Source organism: Globicephala melas, chromosome 10 (assembly GCF_963455315.2).
Source record: "Globicephala melas chromosome 10, mGloMel1.2, whole genome shotgun sequence".
Classification (NCBI taxonomy): domain Eukaryota; kingdom Metazoa; phylum Chordata; class Mammalia; order Artiodactyla; family Delphinidae; genus Globicephala; species Globicephala melas.
This window is the reverse complement of record NC_083323.1, coordinates 33,419,641-33,438,928: the sequence shown is the minus strand read 5'-3', so window position 1 is coordinate 33,438,928 and position 19,288 is coordinate 33,419,641. Positions and strand designations below refer to the sequence as shown.

Here is a 19,288-nt window from a genome sequence, read left to right as displayed (position 1 = left end):
CAGGAGCATGAAAGGAAGTGAGAGCATCCCTAGAGAAGAATGAGTAACCCTGCACCTTGGTTAGTTCTCTACCAGAAGTCCAGTAAAGTCTCCTACAGCATCTATTTCTCAACTATGACCCTTAACCATTTGAAAGCAAGGAGTTAAGCCTAGAAGCAGGGGTGATGAGAGATCAACCTTGAATTTATGGATTCATTCTTTAACTTACCCATGAGTCCATTCACTGCAAATGTACTGATTTACTACTCTGACACAAGTGCTTTATGGGGACCAGCTGTATTTGGAGAGTATATGTTGAATTCATTTGTTCAATCAACAAATATTTATTGAGCATCTACTCACTGTTTATCTAGAAAGAAACAAGATAGATGAGGTCCCTGATCTCACTGAGTGTATACTCAATTTTTTTATAGCTATCTTAAGTCACTTTACTTATAAAAACAGAGGGCATTCTAGCCTGCAGATATAAACCTTTGAGAATAATTTGCCTTGTTTGTCAGCATATTTAATACCCATTGCTCATTTTCATTCTTGAAATATTTTTCTTATCACTGCCAATGCTAAAATGTCTCCCCAAGGCTCTATTCCATTCATATAAGTAATGGTCACTGTTGGGTGACCATTCACATTACTAATTGCTTTAAATTACTATCAACAGATATGCAAACTTTCTCTAGAAGGTGTAGCCCTACAACAGGCTCCACAATAATTGAATCACAATCTATTTTTAAAAACCAAATAATTGACTCTTAAGAAATCAGTGTTGTATGTGTTATGTGTGTTTTGCCAAAGGGATGTCTTTTAAAACTCCTAAGCAAGTATACATGAAAGAACATTAGCACAAAGAAGTATGCTGAACTTTTTCCTTTCACATGTACTTGGTGCAGATGGCATTTTGCCTTATTTTAGAAAGCCAATATGCTAGGGACAAAGAGATCTCTTGTCAAGGACTGGAATACACATTCACCTGGAAGAGGTAAAGTCATACTCCTACTTCAACTTTCTTTCATTTTTAGAACTAAAATCAAAAGAAGAGAGCCATACTTTTGTGAATTACCTAGAGCCATTATCAGATCTCCCAAACGACATACCAATCAAATAACATCAAAACTTTCTAAGTTATACAGTCCAGCTAATAAAGAGGCTATGTAAATAAAATTGTTAACCAGCTACAAACTTTTAAAAACTTTTTTAAAATCCTTAAGATTTTCACCTTGACATTCTTCATGAATTGATACGGTACATAATAAAACATCTTATGTAGTGGATTTTAAGTTGGGTTATAGTTTTTTTGAGTGACAATTCAAGATCTAACCTAGAGCTCAATTTCACCGCTGCCACTGCTCTCAGGATATTTTTGCCAGGGATAGAGCATTCCAATCATTGTTCCTAATGCGCTGTCTCTGTCAATTAATAACTACTTAAGTTACCAGGTATTATCAGGGGAAATCTCTTTCAGGAACACCTGGGAACTAAAAAGATGTACGTACTCAAATATCCAGCATTTCTCAAGCCAATTTCAGGGCCCTTTCAAATATTTATTGGAGGTTAGACAAAACAGTACAAGATAATTTCCTGTTCTGCAGAATTCATAAATTACCATACTTCTAATTACAAAGAGAAAACATCCAGCTTGCCAGCAACTTCTACCATGACCGCAAAACTCAATTCTTCCTTCTGATGAAGTAACTGCGGCATGAGGTACTTAAGAGAGCAATATGAGGCACCTGGTTTTAAAACAACTTGGTTAGATATGTTCTAATTCATTCAAAAGCAAATGCAGATTTTATGTGTCAATTATACAACAATAGAGCTGTGTTATTTACTTCTAATAATTTTATTACAAATATATTTTTTGGAGACTTTTGATTTCAAGTTGATATTAGGACAATGCTTGTTATCACCTGTGATACGGGTATAGGAAAAGCCAAAAGAAAGCCAAGAGCTGACTGAATGGTACCTAACAATAATTATAAGGCCTTATTCACTAAATTAGATCCTTTCGTATTCATTGTTATTATCAATGAATCACCTGAAAGAACAATTCTGATTTTATATATCCAACAAACATATGAAATACTGCTTTAGTCTGGCAATTTTTTGCTCCTAGCAAGGTTTGGTTAAAAAGTCCAACCAATTTTCTGCCCTCAAATTTTATTAATTAAAACACCAAGGAATCATAACTCACAACCAAGAATCCCCCAGATCTTTAAAGTGACATTCCACTTTTCTGAACTTATTAAAAAAAAGGTTGCTGATTGCTATTTAGAAGCATTCGCTTTTAAAGCAATCATTGTTTTGAAAATAGAACCTACAGATGGAACTTATGTGAATACTTGAATATGTTAATAATCTGAATTCAATTGTTGAATGACCATATGAATGTCGAGTAAATTCATGCTTCATTATTTCCTTCTCTGGGTTTTCTATGAGAAACAAAAGCCACCTAGTGACTTTTAGAAAATATTTTCAGAAACTTGAATAGCTTATTGAAAAGAAAATATCTAGACTCTCCAACGTTTTTATTCTTCACGTGAACATAAAGTTGCTTAAGAAGGTAGTTATCAATCTTTGGGATTCAGTCACAGAACATTTTATTATTATGGAACCAAAGTAAACAATCCATCTCCTGAGACCAAAAGATCTTCTGAAAATTGTACTCTTCCTATTAAATGTTATGAAAATTAGAAAATTTTAAAAAAATAATTCTGAGCATAAAGATTTTACATTGGCTCCATTTCTTTTATTTGCATGAAAGTTAGAAACGAAAAGCATCCAGGCGGGGGTGGGTGGGATGAACTGGGAGATTGGGATTGACATATATACACTAATATGTATAAAATAGATAACTAATAAGAACCTGCTGTATAGCACAGGGAACTCCACTTCGCCGTACAGTAGAAACTAACACAACATTGTCAAACAACTATACCCCAATAATAATAATAAAAAAAAAAAGAAATGAAAAGCATAAAATGTTTGTGTGTCCAAATAAAATCATTTTGTGACCAAGTATTATTTTCAGATTTCCTGAAGACTGTTTTCCAGATTTTTAAATCGAATGATTCTTAACATTTAGAAAATATTTTCTGGTAGGGGAGGATTAGCTTGGTGTCCAAATCCATATAATTATTTGTCCATCTCCCTGGTTTTTGGATTTTATCAAATATCAACCAATCCTTTATAAAGTATTCACTTTTATATAATACCAGCTGATCTCAGATGATGCTAGAGAATAAAATGATTACTGTGTTTTTGACTTGAATACAAATTATAATTTTAGTTTATAAAATTATATAAACAACTGTATTATATACGTCCATCACATACCAGGCACTGCCCTGGGAATTAGAACACAATGGGGACTAGACAGATATGGCCCTGCCCTCCTTAACCTTTACAGTGTGTGTTTTCTAAAAGTTTTTTATGCCTCATACTTTCAAGTTGCATTTGTTTTCCATCCTGTCTCTAAAACTCTCAAATATCCATGTATTATGAGACTATTTACAGAGCTACCTTAGGACTTTCAATCTTGGGTGATAAATATTCTGAGTGAACAAAACTGAAAAGACAGAACAGGATGCAGAAAAGTTCAATAAACTTTCTCAAAATTTTATGATCTCAAAATCCTAATATTCCCTCGAAAAATCCTCATTTTTTCCTGCTGACAAAGATACAATTATATTCAAGTTGTTCTTTTAACTGTATAAATGTTATATCACAATGTATACAAATATATTGCTCAAATTTTTCCTTTACATTCTACAAGGAATTTTATACGATATATTTGAAGAATGCATTGGCTGTTATCAGATAACTGTTTTATCATCAATCGAAGAATGAATCTATCAAAGGATGAATCACTTGTCATTTAAGGAAAGTTATTGGTTTCTATATTTTGGAGTGGAATTATTTAAATCATTATGGAACCCAGGAAATGAAATTGATAAACTTAATCATGTAACTAAGTTTCATCTGTAGTTTCACCTTTGTGAAGGTGAAAAAACAGACAAAACAAAAATATCTCATCTATATCAAAACTAAACCTTGAAAAAAACAAATATACATTAATTGTATTTCAACACACCATGTGGCTTATTTACTGCTTAGTTTGAAATACCCATATTTTTATGTCCCTAGCTACCCCTGTGGTTTAAGCAACCTTAAGGATTGGAAAAATACAAATCTTTAAAGGGAGGCACTCAGTTATCACAGCAACTCATGCACAGCCTCACTATTACCACTTTCGCCAAAACACACGTTCATAAAAAAGCATCACCTTCAGGAAGCACCATTCCATTTTGTCAGAGCAACTTAAAATACTATTAAGTTCCCCATCTGTCATTGTTTCCTTCCACTTTTTCATAATTTTGCGTAGAAAAAATATTTTAAAAATGTTTGTATACTCACCTCCCTGAACAAAAGCTAGTTTTATGGGTAGAGTAGATTTTGCAGTGGCAAATTAAAGCAACACAAGTGGCCATATGAGAGAAACTCACAGGGGTGCATGCAGTTTTATTGCACTGTTATTTGGTGTACCAATGACAGAATTCTTAAATTAGTTAACACACACACACACAAATACACAACAACTCTGAACTACAGGGATAGCATTCAGAAAGATCACTATGCCAAAAACATAACTTGTTTTGTAATACCATGAACTTTCCTGAAGTAATTTTTTATATATTTTTACAGCATTTAAACATACACACTTCAAAACTGATGCTACTGAAAAATCCTTTAAAAAGTAGGAAGGATTTTCTTTTGGTAAGGGGAGTCGTCTGAAATATTTTTTAATGCATCGACACTAGGAAAATACAAGCCTATTTTTGATAACTATCACTACCATAGTTTTTAATACTACCCAGACATATTTCTTTATTTTAACATAGTTTCATTAATTATCATAAATACCATATTCGTGACATATCAGATTATTAGAAAATAAAACAGGTTTAGAAAGTTTGATAGTATTGATTATTGCTGCTTTTGTTTCTTAAGCTAGTCAACTAAACCATAAAGACATTGGAATGAGGTAATAACAGAATTTTTCAAGTAGACATTCATGCCCAAAATAAAGTCTGGAGATTTACTTTAAAGTTGTACCACTATATTGTCATGCAGACCCTCTAAAATAATTGTATCATTTCCTACCATGTAATTGTATGCTTTTAAATTGACACTAAGTAAATTATGACAAGTACAAACAGGTGTGATTGAGAGAAGAGTTGTGGAAAAGCGCTTATGCCAAAACAAGTATGTTTAAAAAGTAAAGCCCGTGTCTACAATTAGCCTCACATTTTTTTAGGCATAAAAATGTAGCACTTGAGTTAATAAAATATTTAATAGGACTGATACACACATACTGACTCAAGAAAAATCTGTGTGTGTGTGTGAAATACGTTTATTTACACAATGGGCATTGCCGGCTTGAAAACAGCAAATCAAATCAAAGTAAAATAGTAATAATAAGGATTAAGAAGGACAGCTGTTTGAATCCTTTTTTAGTGCCTAAAATCACCTAAATTTCTCAAAGATTTTTGAAAGAATGAGTTCACAAAACGTTTCTCTACAGAGTATTTTCACTTTGGGAACTTTCCAGGTTTTAGGAATGCCCCACTCAAAAAGGGAGCCAAAGCATTGTTTCCGGATAGTATCAGCAGCTCTGTTTTTCTGTTCTAATTAGTGGCTAATAAATTCTAGTTATGTCTTCATCAAAATGTTAACTCTTCCTATAATATACTAAAATTCTGTCTAAAGCAAAATAAAACTTGCCATCCCACTACTCTCAAATAGGCGAGGCAACAAACAAGGAGAAGGTGATGCTAGTGGTGGAAACCAGAAGTGGCCAAAGGGAGAAAAAAGGAGTCAAAATAATCATCCTTTATTTTCAGAGATCCTTGAACTGGTCACTGCAATCATTGTTACTGGAACAATATCCTCACCAGTTGAGTGTACACACTAGCCCTAACTCCCTAGAGCTTTGTTACCCAGGAGCAATTTTCATCAGAATCTAACTGCAACAAAACACATACTTTCACAACAGAAGCTCCCGAATACACACACGCTGGACTTTACCTGTTTTTATGCCGAGTCTTCAGCAAGTTCCTTCCAAAGGGAGCCATGGCCCGCCAGGCCAGCGAACAGCAAGGACAGTATCTCAAAATTCTCTGGGGATGGGGGAGATATCTGGATTTCTAGGGTGAAGGGAAGAGACCTGGAAGCTTCCTCTTCACCTCCTCAGATGCTCCTGGCTTTCAGCTCATTAGTATCCGTCTGAAGGGAGCTGCTGGAAGTTGTGCAACTGTTGCTTAACTTTGAACTGCGGGATTGCTGTGGCTGCTGCACCTTTGGAGACCTGCCCAGCTTCAGCCTCGAAGGAGGCGTCTGGAGGCAGGAAAAGGAAAAGAAAAAAAAAAGAGAGAGAGAACGAGAGGAAGGGAGGAGGACTCTATTGTGTTCTATAGTTATTTGCAGACTTGCTAAAAGAGCTGCCACCCCACAGGCATGGTAATACCCACGGAATGGGAATTTCACTCGCTTTGGAAACCCCCCTCTTCCGCTCTCCACGCCCAACCACACAGGGTGAAGTGAACACACATAAAAGATTTAAAAGTAAATACCTCCACCTCCCATCCAGCTCCAGTCTGTGAAAAGTAATCTGACGGAGGCAAGCAGGAGTGAGGGCCAAGAAGTCTTTGCCCAGCGATTCGACACAAAATTCCCCCGCCCGGGGTGTCAGTGCTGTAACATACATCGAGGAGCGAAGCTGGAGGCTGGATCGAGGGAGACTCCCAGACCCCTGAGGAATCTGAGCCCCGAGTTTCCCCCAACTCCGTCCCTCTACTCTTCAAGGTCATCTTCCAAAAGCTGGAGGACCTGAAGGACCAAAGGGCTCCAGGGCTGAATGATCACAGCACTGGCACAGGAACCAGCCAGGGTTTGGGGTCCCGACCCCGCCGCATCTTTGGCACTTACTGGCCCTTTTAGACCACGGGCGTTTGAACGAAGAGCCAACTGTTGGCTTTCGCCCCTCGAGTAGTAAATTGAGAAAGGACGCGCCGCGAGGACTTCAGGGAACTGAAGTGTGCAGGTCGAGGGGCTGGCTGACATCACCTAGTCTCACGTGATCTCGAACCCTGGCCCACGGCAGCCCCGGCAGAGTTGGGCGAGCGCACGCGGGTGCGGGCGGCAGCGAGCAGCGCGGGAGGAACTCCCCTGCCCCGCGACGCCGTGGGAAAGCGCTGTCCAAGGGCGAGGCCCTGCAGAAACTTCCCAAGACATTTTTTCTAGGATTCCGTTTCCACTCCCCTCCTCCGACTCCCCTCTCTTCTGCCCCCGCCCGCTCGCCCCAACTCCTGCCCGCCCCAGGCCCTGCCTGCTGCGCTTCTAATCTTGGGCTTCCGTAGCAGAGGGAGGGAGGGAAAAGAAACTGTGGCTTCACTCTGAATACCACTTCAGGACAGGGGATCTCTGGACCACTAGAAACACGAAAGGCTCAGACTTTCTTTGGGAGCACACCCTCCACCCTCAACAAAAGCAAGCAAAAAAAGTGATCTCAAAGGTTTCTATAATTTTTATATGTCCTGATTTATGCAGAATTATACAGAGCTCAAAAAAATCATTTTTCCAAAGTTTACTAGCATAACTCTTCTCTAGTCCTCTATACTGTATACACGTATATGTATTTTATATAACATTATTATCTAAAATTTGTTTATTGTTTGTAATTGTACATAAATATTATATATAAGCCATATATATATATATATATATATATCCCTAACTGTTAGAAATTAGCCAATTTATTACAATAGCCAGTGCTTTAATTCAGTTACCTTTTTTCTACTCCTGGAAGATAGGATAATTTTTTTTAAAAACACAGTCATCTTTTAAATGGATCTGTGGCAGTGGTACCAGAGAAAACCTTTAAAATACTGAAAGTCGTAAGTAGTAATGACATATTTTGTTTTACATGTATGTGTGTGTATATATATATCTCACATATACATACACACTTTACATGCAGCGTAAATAAAACCATATTTAGGGTGTACTTCAGTTTCAGTTCTTGACTTTATTTTACAAGCACATCACAAAAAATCATTTAAACTATCATTTAAACTAATCATTTAAACTATTTAAACTATCATGGAAACTTGCCCAGTTATTCTAAGTTGTTCAAAATAGAATCCCCTAAAGCTATACTGCTTGCTTATTAATATGATGGCTGCAGCCAATTTGCAAAGAATGTTGCATTTACAAATATCCCTGCATTTCCTATAGTTTTGGTTCTCCACCCTTATTAACATTATTTGTATATGTAGTTTTCATATAAAACAATTTTTAATAGAGGAGTTTAATGGAACAAGAGGAAACATTCTTTACTAGCATAATCTTATGCTGAGTTTCAAGTTCGCACAAATGAACCTCATTTAGGATGTTTTATGAACCTCATTTAGGATGTTTTATTATTCCTCACATAAAATATTCTATTAATACTATTTATGACAAGCTCTTTGATGTGTAAGAATTAAATATCTCTCAGATATTAAAAGCTGAAAGGAATCAAAAACATGGGCACTAATATCTAAATAGAAAAGTAAGCAAGTAACAATTTGAAAAGAAAATAACAAAACCATGTTTAAAAAAAAACTAGTAACCAGATATTGTATAGGTAAATTGAAATGAGATTTTATTTTGCATCTACCAAATTGCCTGATTTTTAAAATGATGATTCTCAGCTCTGTCAGTATGATGGTCAGAGTAGTGTTGACATATAGTATTAGACAAGGAACTGGCTATTTTTCTTTACAGGGTAGAAAGTAGGTAAAAAATTATCTCAAAGTGAAAATTAGGCAAACTAATGACTGCATGTCCTTTCAGTGATATAATGGAGCCTTGTCTAATAGTTCTTCCCAAAGATAATCCAGTCCCCTGGCAGAATGCAATTTTTTAAACTTACTATTTACTACTGATTAGGCCCAGACTCTGTGAAATTTAGGTTTAAGTTGTGTTTTAAGAAAAAGGAAAGATGCAAGTAGAAAGATAACTCAAAAGGTTATAGTTTTATTGCACTGTAGGACATCAACCAATTTTACATCTAACTTAGTTTTATTTCAGCCTTCTGTCTTTAATTCACTAACTATATATAGCAGTCTTCCCTATCCTCTTTTGGGCCAGTTTTACAATTCTGCTGAGTTCCTCATTAATAAGTCAATCTTTGACACTTGCCCACTATATATTTGTATGAGATTCATAATAGCAGTTTTTTGAAAATTATACTTTGAAAAACTCTGAGCATGCATCTGTCCTTTTCTGAACCAATAGGAAATCTTCATAGAAGAAAGATGGTTACTTATCTGTACAATCCCTATCTTTCCCTATGTGTAAAATGTGTTTTGATGGCAGAAAATAGAATGTTCTTTCAATCATCTCTAAGTATACAGCTCAACCAAAATAAATAGAAAAGGTATATTTCCTTACATATTTAAATTAACATGAAAAATCAACAGGGAGGATGGTACATTATACTTGATAATAAAAGAATGAATATTCTCTTCAATCAAATGAACATTATGTAATCTGTGGTTGTGTTATCAGAAGCTAAACAGTGTTAAAACATGTATTCTGATAGAAAACCCTGTTTTTGAAGGAGGTATAACAGACAAATGTATCAATTTTTTGTCTAGTTTATTCATAGCCTCTCTTCATATTAGGAAGTTGTTGGTTTTTTGTTTATTTTTTGCTGCACCACGCAGCATGTGGGATCTTATTTCCCCGACCAGATATCAAACCCATACTCTCTGCAGTGGAAGCACGTGGAGTCCTAACCACTGGACAGCCAGGGAATTCCCTAGGAAATCTTTTTTAAATCGAATTTTTCCAGTGTTATTGAGATATAATTGACATACATCACTGTATAAGTTTAAGGTGTACAGCATAATGACTTACATATATTGTGAAATGATTCTTGCAATAGGTTTAGCCAGCATCCATCATCTCATAGATACAATAAAAAGAGAAAGCAAAAAAGAAAAACAAATTTTTCTTTTTTGTGATTAGAAGTCAGGATTTACTCTCTTAACGTTAATATACATTATATACCTGTGTTAACTATAGTCATCATGCTGTTCATTACATCCCTAGTCTTATTTATCTTGTAACTGGAAGTTTGTACCGCCTACCTCCAATTCCCCCTCCCCCCAACCCCATCCTGACTTCTAGTGACCACACTCAAGACATTTTATTATATGAACTTTTCTGACTTTTAGCTTTAGCACAGATGACTTCACTAAAAGGGTAGCAGATATAAGTATAGGGGTTAAGAGCATGAGTTTTGTAGCCACAGAGATCTACGTCATAGTAAAGATCCTGGCCACTTCCTAGTAAAGATCTTGGATAAATTACTTGATGTGTCTGAGCCTCAGATTTCTGATAATAATAATGCATTCTCAGTTTTCATTAGACGTAAGTTTAGAAGAATTTTAACTTTTTAAAAAAATACTGTCTTGTACAGATGTGTTGTATTCTTATTACTAGAAATTTACTCTTCACATTTTAATGATTAAATTGGCTTACTGGTGTAATTATCATACACATCTGTGCTAGTAAGAGCCAGTTTTCCCCAGGGCCTGCATGAAAAAAATAGCAGAGCTGAGGTTCTAGATCTTGGATTACACACAGGTACTTGACTCTGAGCCAGTTTATCACCACTCATATGGTAATCTGTGAGGAAATAACATACTACAGAGCTTGTTATAATCAATCAGTTTATCTGATTTACTGAAAACCCCATTTTCAATTAAGGGGAAAAGAGTAAGATAGAGAACCTGTTTTGTTTGGACAACAAATAACTCAGAAATAATTAAAACTGGCCAGAAGAGTGGAATCCAAACTTGAATGAGAATCTTTGGACAATCAAGATGTGGCAAAAGGGCACCATGTAGAACAGAGCTGTTTATATAGCAAAAGGTAGAAAATCTCAAAAAAGTTAGTGGAGGATACGGTTAAACTGAATTCCAGAGCTATTATTTTTATTCCAATGAGTGTCTATCTTCTAAAGTTCTTTCCTATCTTAAGATTGCTCATGGAAATAGAAAACATGTCTAAAGAGTGGAACAGATGTATTTTTTTGTCACAGAATCTTTTAAATAATGAATGTACGTGTCATGGGTTATGAAATAACCTCTCTAAAAGTTTTGAGCAAGAAAGAGATAACAATTTTGAATGGTTTAGGAAAAGCCCAGAAGCAGAGATCCCATTTCAGCTCTAGGATTCTATTACTGGCAGTATTCTTTTGATTCTCCAAAAAAAAGTTTAGAATGGCCGTCTAAGCTTTTGTAGGATTTACGTAATCATGTCTAATTAGTCATCCAGCTAATAGGTGGCTCCAAGCTTTTAATTAATTAAACAGTATTTGAATAGCTGGCTGGTTGGGGGTTGGCCAGATACCTGTGTCCTAAATAAAAGGCCAAATTTCTTCACTTGGTAGCCATGGCTATTATTAACTCTAAATGAGATAAAGTGACAAATCCATATAAGGAAGGCTGCTACTAGTAATTGCTCAACTTCATGGGACTTCCCTGGTGGCACAATGGTTAAGAATCTGCCTACCAATGCAGGGGACATGAGTTCGATCCCCGGTCCGGGAAGATCCCACATGTCACAGAGCAGCTAAGCCCGTGCGCCACAACTACTGAGCCCGCGTGCTGCAACTACTGAGCCTCTGTGCCTAGAGCTCATGCTCTGCAACAAGAGAAGCCACTGCAATGAGGAGCCCGCACACCGCAACAAAGAAAGCCCATGCTCAGTAATGAGGATCCAAAGCAGCCAAAAATGTAAAAAAAAATCACTCAACTTCAAAGAAAGTGTTGTGAAACAAAGATACTTTAATAAAATGTGTGCATATGAATATATAAACACCCTCAAATATACATTCACCTGCTATATGAAACAATAGAGTTATAATGTGTTTTGGTGCTTTATGCAAAGCATTTTCATGTCTGATATCTGATTCCACTATGGTCAGCAGAAGAGAAAATATTATTTTAGTTTTATTAATAAGAAAACTGAGGTGTCGAGCCATGTGATGATTTAACTATTACTCAAAACAAAGAACAAACTGGAATCAAAGATGACTTTAGGGCTTCCCTGGTGGCGCAGTGGTTGAGAGTCCGCCTGCCGATGCAGGGGACACGGGTTCGTGCCCCAGTCGGGGAAGATCCCACATGCCGCGGAGCGGCTGGGCCCTTGAGCTATGGCCGCTGAGCCTGCGCGTCCGGAGCCTATGCTCCGCAACGGGAGAGGCCACAACAGTGAGAGGCCCGCGTACTGCAAAAAAAAAAAGGATGACTTTAGTGTAGGTAAGAATCATAGATACCCTCTATTTCAATTGTCTCATTATGTAAATAAAGAAGACAAGACTCAGATATAAATGCACTTGCTCAAAAACTTATGTTAGCATGAAGTAGAACCAAGAACAGACCTTGTTGGCTATATTAATAACTCAGATATACCTTTTCAATTAACATTAAAATAGAACAAAATAAAAAATATAGAGCCTAACATGGACCTTAGAATTCATCCATGCAAGGACTCATTTTACTGCCAAGGACTCTAAGTGCAAAAGAGAATAAATTAATTTCCATACTTCATGCAATATTAGGCTTGAAACTCTGTTCTCCCAGTTCAGTATTCTTTTAAAATTATATAACTGTATGTGCTTAATCTATTTGCAAGCATTTAAATGACTTGGGTTCAAATCTCACAGGTCTAAACTACATCTATTTCACAGTTTATAAAGAAAGAAAATAGTTTTAATCCAGTGACAAGAATTTTCATGTGCTCTTGAAGCACTAGCAGAGTTTTTCTTGAAAAAATAGTGTCTTATAGAGATATATGTTATGCTTATTACTAGAAATTTACTCTTCAAATTTTAACGTGTCAAAGACAATAATTTTGAAATTTGGAGCTCTCTTTTAGTAAATATGAAATGGAATGGATAAGAAAAGGAAAAATACCATATGTTTCCAGTCAGGATATTAAACACCACTTTAGATCGTTCAAGCCAAGCAAGATTTGATGCAGCGAATTGTTTACAAGGGTGTTAAAAAGAATGGAGAAACATAAGCAGAATACCAAGAAGCTGCTACCGTGCTTGTGCTGAAACCCATGAGCCAGCAACAGCTTCTCAGCTGTTGGAGACACTTCTTCAGCCTTCCACTACTGTTACAACTATTCCAGGTGAAAACCCTGAAGCGTGCACTCCAACAGTGCTGGGTCAGCATTTGCAAATCTCTCAGCTCCTCCCACTTTCCAAACTTCTGCCCGTATTTCTCAATGTGAGGACTTAAGAGAAAGTTGGCACTGAAGCCACTAGCTTGGCAAAGCATCTCAGAAATATAGTTCGTATGCGTCTAACCCTGTCAGCACAGGGGGAAATAGAGAATGATACGGAGTCAAGAACAATTAAATCATACACAGTTTGACATTTGGTAAATAGTTTTTCAGTGTAGAGCTACCTGGAAGATTATAGAGATAAAAGACATGCTTTCTGTGTATGCACTAAATGGGGGAGAAAAATAATTCAGGAACGTGGTATGTATGTCTAAAAGAGAGAGGCTGAGTAAAGTGTCAGACTGTGGGTATGTCCCATCTTATGACTGATGTGAACAGAAAACTGTAACAGTGGGTGCTCAAGACTTGGTTCATACTGGTAATAAAAGCTCCCAGCCAATATTCCCTTCCTTTCGGGAAGGCTCAAAAGCTCTAAGAGAGAGAATTCTTGTCATGTAATATAATTTCCTAACTAACCTAAATGGATAGAATCCATACCTAATGTGATTATCATGAAAATTAATGTAGTAACAGAGATAACGTTCCAAGTCCATTACACATGGTCAATAAAAGTCAGCTCCATCACCCTGCAGGCCCTACCACTTGGGGTGTGTATGATTCAGGCTAAAATTATCCTCTTGGTTGGATTGTTCTCGACAGAATTGGAATCACCTCTTCTTTTCTTACTTCCTCAACTATTCACACATGAAATTGCTAGAATTATTACTTGTGAAAAATTTAAGTTGGTTTTCAGTCTTCAGGTCTGACTGGGTTATAGATATTATCAGTAAGTATTAAAAAAGAGTTTACATTTGTATGCTGAATACAGGAAATAATTAGAATATCCTTCAATTCAGAGCATTTAAAAAATGTTACAAAGAGCAATCATTTATTGGTTTAAGACTCTGGAGTTTGCCTCAAATATTACTAATACCCAAAATAAAAGCCTGAAATCTGGTTTCTCCTTTGAAATGCATTATGTGAGCGATTCGAATTAATCTGTGGTAATTTTCAGAGAATATTATGGAATGACAAATCTTGATTTTTAACAAAGGTTTAAAATATTTAAATTATTAATGTTAAAAAAGATACAAACATACTAATACATTTGCTGATCAGTATTTCTTACCATTTATGTTTGGCTCATGTTTAACAAGCACCTTGAATTGAGGCTAATTAGTTCTTTGATAAAATAAATGTTTATTGGGCACCTAGAGTATGCAAGACACTGAATTAAAAGTCTACTATTCAGAGATGAGAAGGCACAGTTCTGGTTTTCAAAGAGCTTGAGTTGAATGGGAAAAGCAATTGTAATATAAAGCATCGTTCCTTGAATAGAGCTATGCATAAAGCACAGTGGTGATATGGGAGAGAAGCAATTAAATCTATTAAGGCAAGCTGAGGAAAATCATAATAACTCTGAGAACTAGGTATTATTATTGCCATTTTATGAATGTTAGCAATAATGGCTTAGAATTATAATACAATCACTTACATAATCTTTGGAAAAATTTTCCTTAATTGATACTTAATAGATAGTTTATTAAGTAGATTTGGGAATGTTTCCTTTTTAAACTTAGTAAAGACTTTGTGAATGTAATTTTAATTTACCACTATCAACCATCTTTCTTTATGATGTGGAGAACATATTAGCCTCATATGTATCAAAACACCAGTACCAATTGTTATGGACTGAATGGTGTCTTCCCCAAATTAATAAATTGAAGCTCTAACCCCCAATGTGACTGTATTCAAACAGGGCATTTAGGGAATCATCTAAATGAGGTTAAATGAGGTAATAAGAGTAGGGCCCTAATCCCATAGGGCTGGTGTCCTTATAAGAAGAGAAAGAGACACCAGCGCTCTCTCACTCTGCAGGCACGGAGAGGAAAGGTCACGAGGACACAGAGAGAAGGTAGCTGTTTACAAATCAGGATGAGTGTCCTCACCAGAAACAGAATTTACCAGCACTTTGATTTTGAACTTCTAGCTTCCAGAACTCTGAGAAAATGAATTTCTGTTGCTTAAGTGGCCCAGTCTATGGTATTTTGTTATGACAGCCCAAGTAGACTCAGACACCAATAATATGAAGCTGATGAACTTGGACTAATTTTCCTTGGGGAAGAACAAACCAGTACCTTTTTTCCCTTGGAAAAAAGCCACCTCCTTTAATACCCACTGTGTTCTGGTAGTAGAGGTGGGTGAGTTTGCACCTGGATCTGGGAACCTCCTGGGAAGCTCAGGGGTCTCAGTACACATCTTCCCCTTGAGATTTAATGTTATAGAATTTCTCAGTGAATAAAAGTGCCATCTTGGACTGAAAGGCTACCCGGGTTGCCAAAGGTGATTCGAGTCCAACTGGGAGGAAGTTTGCAGGTTGCATGTTTCTCACTAGGGTTCTACAGAAAAACCTGTAGTCTGTGAGGGAGGACTTATCTGCACTTGCTTGTTAGGGCAGTGGGCACAGATCCGACTTTGTGGTTCCAGTTTTTGAGATTGAAACCTTGTGAGAGCCATAGAACAAGGGCAGCTAAAAAACTAGAACTGCAAGTAAGCTGTTCACATTTGCAAAATTTCCTTCCCAGTATTCTCTGTAAGCAGGACTGCTTTGTTTTTACAAAGAAGGAAGGAAGTAAAGGAAAGAGGGAGAGGTGGTGGTATTAGATTTCCTGATAAATATAGGCATTTACTCAAGTGATTGATGGGAGAAATATATTTAAAAATGTGACTCTATTGCTACTCCAATCTAGTGGCTTAGAGCTTGTAGATTTTTCACATGTAACAGAGCCTTAAAACTACAATTCAAAAAAAAATTGTCATTCTTATAAACAGGCAATTCACAGAAAGATTAAAGGAGCTCACTGTTGAAGTGTTAAAAATATGTCCACAGATTCTTTGATGCTCCTCCTTTCAATAGGTGAAAGCTTAATCCCACCTCCCCCTTGTGTGTTGACAGGTCTGGTGACACTCTTCTAACGAACAGCAGTAGGTTCAACTTAGTGACTTCCTTCTAACAAATAATGGCAGAAGTGATGGTGTGTCATTTGCAACATTAGGTTATAAAAAGGCTGTATCTTCTATCTTGCTCTGGGGTAAGTCATGTTGTGAGCAGCCCTCTAGAAAGGCCCACATGATGATAAATTGAAGGCTTCAGCCAGTGGCCACATGGGTGAGCTCAGAAGCAGATGACACCCACCCCTTTCAGAGATTACAGCCCTGGCCAATAGCTTGACTGAAACCTTATGAGAGATCTTGAGACACAACTTTCAGATTCTTGACTCTTAAAACTGTCCGAGTTAATAAAGGTTTTTAGCTGCTAAGTTTTGGGGTAAATTCTTAAACAGAGTACTTGTCTACTGATCACAGTTCCAACATATGGGGGAGGGGGAGTTGCCCGCACACCACCAAGCAATGCTCCAGGCAGATACCAGCTGGGTGTCCTAACATTTTAACTCAATTCTGACACATCTACCCAGAGATAGCATTGGATTCCACAGGTTAAGGGTTTAGTCCTACGAGACTCCACTGACCCCTCACTTCAGGCTCCAGATACAAACCCAGGGTGTCACCTATCCTTTTGATGAACAGCCTGTAAATCAGAGGTTCCCACAACCCCCTGCTTGGGTTTGATTAATTTTTTAGAGTGCTCAGAGAAACAATTTTACTTACTAAATGACTGGTTTATTATAAAAGGTTATAACTCAGGATCAGCCAGGTAGAAGAGAGTATAGGGAAAAGTATAGGGAAAGGGCGCAGTTTCCATGCCCTCTCAGAGTGCTCAACTCTCCCCACATTGCCAAGTGTCCACCAATGCAGATGCTCTCTGAACCTCATCCTTTAAAGATTTTCTGGAGGCTTTCTTACATAGGCATGAATGATTCATGGTGACTGAACTCAGTCTCCAGCCCCTCTCCCCTCCCTGGAGGTGGTAGAGGCCAGGAGACTGAAAGGTCCAACCCTTAAAACAAATGGTTGGTTATCCTGGCAGCCAGCCCCCCATCCTTCAGTGGGGTCCAAAATTCACCTCGTTTATGTTAAAAAAGGCAGACATCTTTACCATTCTCACTTAGTAAATTCAAGTGTTTTAGGACCTCTGAGCCAGAAATGGGGACAAAGGCCAAATATATATTTCTTATTATAAATCACACTATTACACAGAGTTAAACAATTATTATAATCAGACTTACTAGATACCAGAGAAATGCTGAATAAAACAACAAAGTCAAGTACCTTCTTAAACATTAGACTGGCCAAATTTTAAAAATAATAATTCCCAGTATTTTCCAGGGCATACACTTTTTATGGGTATTTAATCAAAATGCTCTGTTTGGGGAATAATTTTGGGTGCAGTGGTTAAGAATCCACCTGCCAATGCAGGGGACAAGAGTTTGAGCCCTAGTCTGGGAAGATCCCCCATGCCGCGAGCAACTAAGCCCGTGTGCCACAACTACTGAGCCTGTGCTCTAGAACTCACAAGCCATAACTACTGAGCCCACGACCCACAACTACTGAAGCCCACACAGCTACAGCCCATGCTCCGCAACAAGAGAAGCCACCGCAGTGAGCAGCCCGTGCACTACAACAAAGAGTAGACCCGACTCCCCGCAACTAGAGAAAGCCTGTGTGCAGCAACAAAGACCCAACACAGCCAAAAATAAATAAAATAAATTTATATAAAAAAAATTATGTAATAACCTCTGTGGGAAAAAGAATGGATATATGTATAACTGAATCACTTTGCTATACACCTGAAACTAACACAACATTGTAAATCAACTATACTCCCGCATAAAACAAAACTTAAATTTTAAAAAAGAAGAAATATAATCACTCCATTTATAGACAACCCTATTAAAAGTAATGTTAGAGCTATATACAGTTTGATGAAATGATATCAGAAATTATTTTCCTTCAAGTTAAGCTACATATTAAAGATTGCTAAGGAAAATGCCTGAACTTGTTAACAGGTGATGCTAACGAATACAGTGGCCTGGACTGCTCTAGCAGATTGGAACTATGTGAAACGTGGGTCCATTAATTCTAAATTTTATGATTTTTTTTCAAGAGAATCCATGAAAATTTGATTTTTTTAAAATGTGAAATCTTGCCATATTAAACACATAATAAATTAAATTTTTTAAGATTCTAAAGCCAAATATAATATTTCTGAATGCAGACACCACCCACAGTGTTCCAGATTGAGATCACCCTATAACTGAACAATAATGGATTGAGGAGATCCATAATAATGGATTAAGGAGATTAAAACTACCTGAAAAACTTTACTGAAACTTTATTGAATTCATTATCATATCTAAAAAAATAATATCTTAGTCAAAGAGACAGTAGCCAGCCACTGAAACACAGAAAAGTAGAAAGAAAGAAATGTGTCCTCAATACAGGTACTGCCCATCCCAAGAATCAATATATCAGATCTTGATATATTGTACTCTGTATTGCCCTGTAGCAGAGCAGTTGAGGACTTGGGGTCTTGCGCCAGACTCCATGTGTTTGAATCCCAGCTCTGCCACTTACTAGGTACTCAATCTTTCTGTGACACAGTATCTCTATTTGTAAAACAGGGATTATAACTGTATGTACAACACTGAAATGCTGTGAGAAAGTAATGGCTGAATAAATATTAGCTATTATTACTGTGGAGGTGAAGTATTAGATTACCAGAGACTGGTGCCAGAAACCATTCTTATCATTTAATCTTTGTGCTGATTTCATTCTCACAAAGCAATTGCTGATTATAATAGACTTGTGTAAAATGAAAGAATGCCTTGGTCTGAGGGTGTAAGAGCAGACACTGGGGTAGTTAGAGACCTTAGTATAAATTAAGAGATTGCTATTCTGATTAAAGTACTTTACTCTCGGTGAGTTCAGTTATCGTGAATTAAGTTGCCTAGGATTTGATTATATCTAGAACTAAGACATGATTATT

General features: G+C 36.9%; 2 protein-coding genes across 5 annotated transcripts in view; one reads left to right on the top strand and one right to left on the bottom strand.

The window, feature by feature from the left end:
• Positions 1–7,097, bottom strand: part of RASSF9 (Ras association domain family member 9) — a 28,713-nt gene extending 21,616 nt beyond the window's left edge. For 2 of the 3 annotated variants that reach the window (XM_070046489.1, XM_030856451.3), the window contains exons 1-2: positions 6,627–7,097; positions 6,082–6,390 (exon numbers count right to left, since the gene is read on the bottom strand). Coding sequence is in view for 2 of the 3 variants with exons in the window: in XM_030856451.3 (XP_030712311.2) it covers positions 6,082–6,128 (47 nt within the window). In the remaining variant the exon portion in view is untranslated. The remainder of the gene's footprint in view (positions 1–6,081; positions 6,391–6,626) is intronic. The other variant, XM_060306790.2, reaches the window with a different exon arrangement.
• NTS (neurotensin) overlaps positions 1–19,288 on the top strand; it is a 71,231-nt gene that overhangs the window by 27,629 nt on the left and 24,314 nt on the right. The window lies entirely within an intron of this gene.